We start from the raw sequence: 3,411 nt of genomic DNA on the forward strand, positions 1-3,411 counted from the left end.
TTGGGTCCTCTTCCTGTTTCGAACAACAAAAATAAATACTTGTTAGTGGTTTCTGATTACTATACAAAGTGGCCAGAGGTTTTTCCGTTGCTTGATCAGAAAGCTACCACTGTTGCAAAAGTACTGTACCATGAAGTAATATCAAGGTTTGGGGTGCCACTTGTGTTGCATAGTGACCAGAGAAGGAATTTCGAAGGATCAGTGATGAGAGAGCTATACAGTTGCTGGGGATGGAAAAGGCAAGAACAACACCATACCACCCGCAGTGTGATGGTTTGGTGGAGAGGTTAAACAGAACACTATTAGATCTTTTAGCGAAACATGTGGATGAGAATCAGAAGAATTGGGACGAGTGGATTGCGACGGTGTTGATGGTTTACAGATCAGCTAAACAGTCATCAGCACAGGAAACACCGTTTAAACTAATGTTTGGAAGGGATGGACGACAACGGTTAGATGTTATCTTGGAAGGAAAAGAGCAAGTACCACAGTTAACGTCAGAATACGTTTCAGCTCTAAGTGAAGTAGATGAAGGGTATGGAAAATGTTAGAGAATGTTTGGCAGAGGCACAACAGAATCAAGCAAAGTCATATAACAAGAAAATTGAAGTAAGGCATGAATACCAACAAGGAGACTTGGTTTGGCTATATAGTCCGGCAGTAAAGAAGGGTCATGTGAAGAAGTTATCAAGTTCGTGGAGAGGGCCATACAGGGTACTGAGAAAGAAAGGAGACGTGAATTACTTGGTGAAAAATGTCAAGAAGAGAGCTGCCATAATGGTGCACTACAACAGACTGAAACCATGTTATAGACATCCCATGGAACAACAACAAGAAGGACTGACGTACAAGGAAAAGAAAGGTCGACTTGAGAAGAATGAAGCAATTGAAGATGAAGAATGTCTTCCGGCTCCAGCTGTTGAAATGCTTGGAGAGGAGATATCGATAGTTGTACTTCCACCAGAACTAGAGAACAGGGAGCATGAGCTACAAGAAGAAGAACCAAACATACACTTACCAGTCAGTCCAGAAAGAAACCGGGTTCCACCTGTGTGGCATAGAGACTATGATATTACCTAATAATTGACTTGTTGCGTTGAGTTTTGCGTTAATTGATTGTATCTTAGAAGTATGTTTGGAGCAAAGAGGGAAGGAAGTGGTATATGTAACAGTAGTAGTGTGATTAGTGAGCGTGCACTTGCTATATAAACGTTTGTAATCATAAATATTGAGAGTCGGTACTTGACCGTCAAGGAGTGTCGTTGTCTTGGTATCCAAGCGATCCTCGCCTGTGTTGTCTACTCGTATAGTAGCATTACACATGTAACGTCAAAGCCGTTCGATTCAATTCAAAGTTGACGAGGGTTTTTTCGACCTGGGATTTCTGCCAGCCATAAGAGACTTTTCCGTTCAGCAAACTGTAGGACGCTGGCTGCGCGAATTCCACGTGCTCAGCATCCTGAAGCTCCTTCGTCAAATTCTGCATTGGTCAACAGTGTTGAAACACATCCGGGATTTTATGTCCTACGCATGTATAAACAGTTGTCTGATGGCTTCCCAAAACCAGAGAGTATCTTCGAGATGCAAGCACAATGCTTGTGTGATGAAGCGTCAGAACCAAGGCCTTATCGCTGAGGAACGGGAAAGTAGGCCTAGTGTTGAAGCAGAGGCTTAGCACAGCTGTGGAGGATGACATAACAGCAAATGGTCAGATTATAGATATTATTGTAGGTCAAACGAAGTGGACATGTTTATATTTCGTATAACTCTATAAGAGACAGGAAGATAGAAACAAGTTATATTAACTAGCGCGATAATTTTTATTTAATTAAATTGTAGATGGTAGTAGGTACAACACAAGCTCCTCTTGTTCTTTCCCTGAATTGTCTCTTAACTCAAACGTCTTAATGTCCATGTCTGAACTTAGTGTTGTTGTTAAATATTCATGCATATAATATATAGCTCAATAATTATAATGTGGTTACCTAAAACTTGTTTTATCAAATGGAGCAGCTAACACAGTGGTTTTGTGTCAATGTCTTGTTTTGCTTAGACGAATGTGGGGAGGGTTTACAGTCTAAAGATTCGAACTTTGATGTTGACGATGTTATCGGTAAACACCATCCTTGCAATTCGTTTTTAGTACAACTCAATTCAAATGTCTCATTGCCCTTCAGATGAGGACAACGAGGAAGGCTGCCAGTCTGATGGTTACAGCATAATCTTTGAAGATGACGTCATTGAAGGCAGCCTAGGCAGTGATCGAAACAGTCAAATATTAGATCTAAGTAGAGAGGGAGACTCACATCCTACTTCAATACGATGATAAATATGATGAAAGGACTGCATATGACATGGTAGACACTGGCACTGGTTCATTTTCATGTGATGAACCTAGTCTTGCTGGTGACAAGGATCTCTTGTTTCCTGGCTGTCATCTAACAAAAAGGAGCAGCTCAGTTTTAATAATGTTGTTCATTTTGCATCATACACTGTCTGCTCAAGCTTGTAAAGACCTAATGCAGCTTATTTCGGCTCACTTTCCATTAGGTCACTATGTTATGACCTCATAATGCCTTAAATCATATCTTAATGAAACCCGTGCTCCTATGAAACAAATGAAATCATTTGTATGTTCCAGCTGTGAAAACTTAATTGCAAACAGTGCATACCAGTGTAGCAGGGAACAACATCAAGAAGCAATTGCAAAACTATATGGATTTTTGTTTTTTATGTGGAAGATGCTTTAGCTCGACTGTTTAATTAAAGGTTTGAATTCATTAGCAGTGTTTAATTTTTATGTTTGTTTTGATTATGTTTTTGTAGACAGTGAATTTTGTTCGAAAACTTTCTGCTAGTTTTGAGGAAAGGAAATAATGCTGATATGTCTGATATAACAAGCGGCAAAAGATACAGGAATATGACTACCGGATTATTATCGAAATGGAATATCACACTGACTTTGAACACCGATGGTGTATCTGTTTTTAGAACTTCACGAACTGGGTCTCTTTAGCCTGTGCATCTTACAATTAATGAACTTCCTCCTGCACACAGGTAGGCAATGAAATGAAGTGCTAATTTGTCTACTTCTTATGCCATGTCATAGATTTGCACTCAAGTATGCCATTGTCTGTGCTCTTTGGTTTCATCCATCGAAACCGCCTATACAGGCATTTCTACAACCTCTGATGAGTCAGCTGAAGGAACTGTCCACAAATGGTAACATGTTATGTCTTGCTATTTCAACTTTATTAACTCATTGTTCACGTGTAGGAGAAATTTTCAAGACAGCCGAAGGATTGCAGCACTGCAAAGTTAATCTGATTTTCATTACTTGTGATTTACCAGCCAGGGCAATGGTCCTTGCATGAAGCAGCGCAATGGACAGTATGCCTGTCCTTGTTGTTA

General features: G+C 40.0%; 1 protein-coding gene across 1 annotated transcript; it reads left to right on the top strand.

The window, feature by feature from the left end:
* Positions 1-743: 743 nt before the first annotated feature.
* On the top strand, positions 744-1,121 carry LOC134188440 (uncharacterized). The gene has a single exon (XM_062656607.1). It carries the CDS (start codon positions 778-780, stop codon positions 1,078-1,080), a length of 303 nt encoding a protein of 100 aa, XP_062512591.1. The 5' UTR covers positions 744-777; the 3' UTR covers positions 1,081-1,121.
* Positions 1,122-3,411: the final 2,290 nt, after the last annotated feature.

Source organism: Corticium candelabrum, chromosome 13, assembly GCF_963422355.1.
Source record: "Corticium candelabrum chromosome 13, ooCorCand1.1, whole genome shotgun sequence".
NCBI lineage: Eukaryota > Metazoa > Porifera > Homoscleromorpha > Homosclerophorida > Plakinidae > Corticium > Corticium candelabrum.

Coding starts and splice junctions, on each gene's coding strand:
- LOC134188440 (XM_062656607.1), top strand. CDS start 778: ATGGTGCACTACAACAGACTGAAACCATGTTATAGACATCCCATGGAA.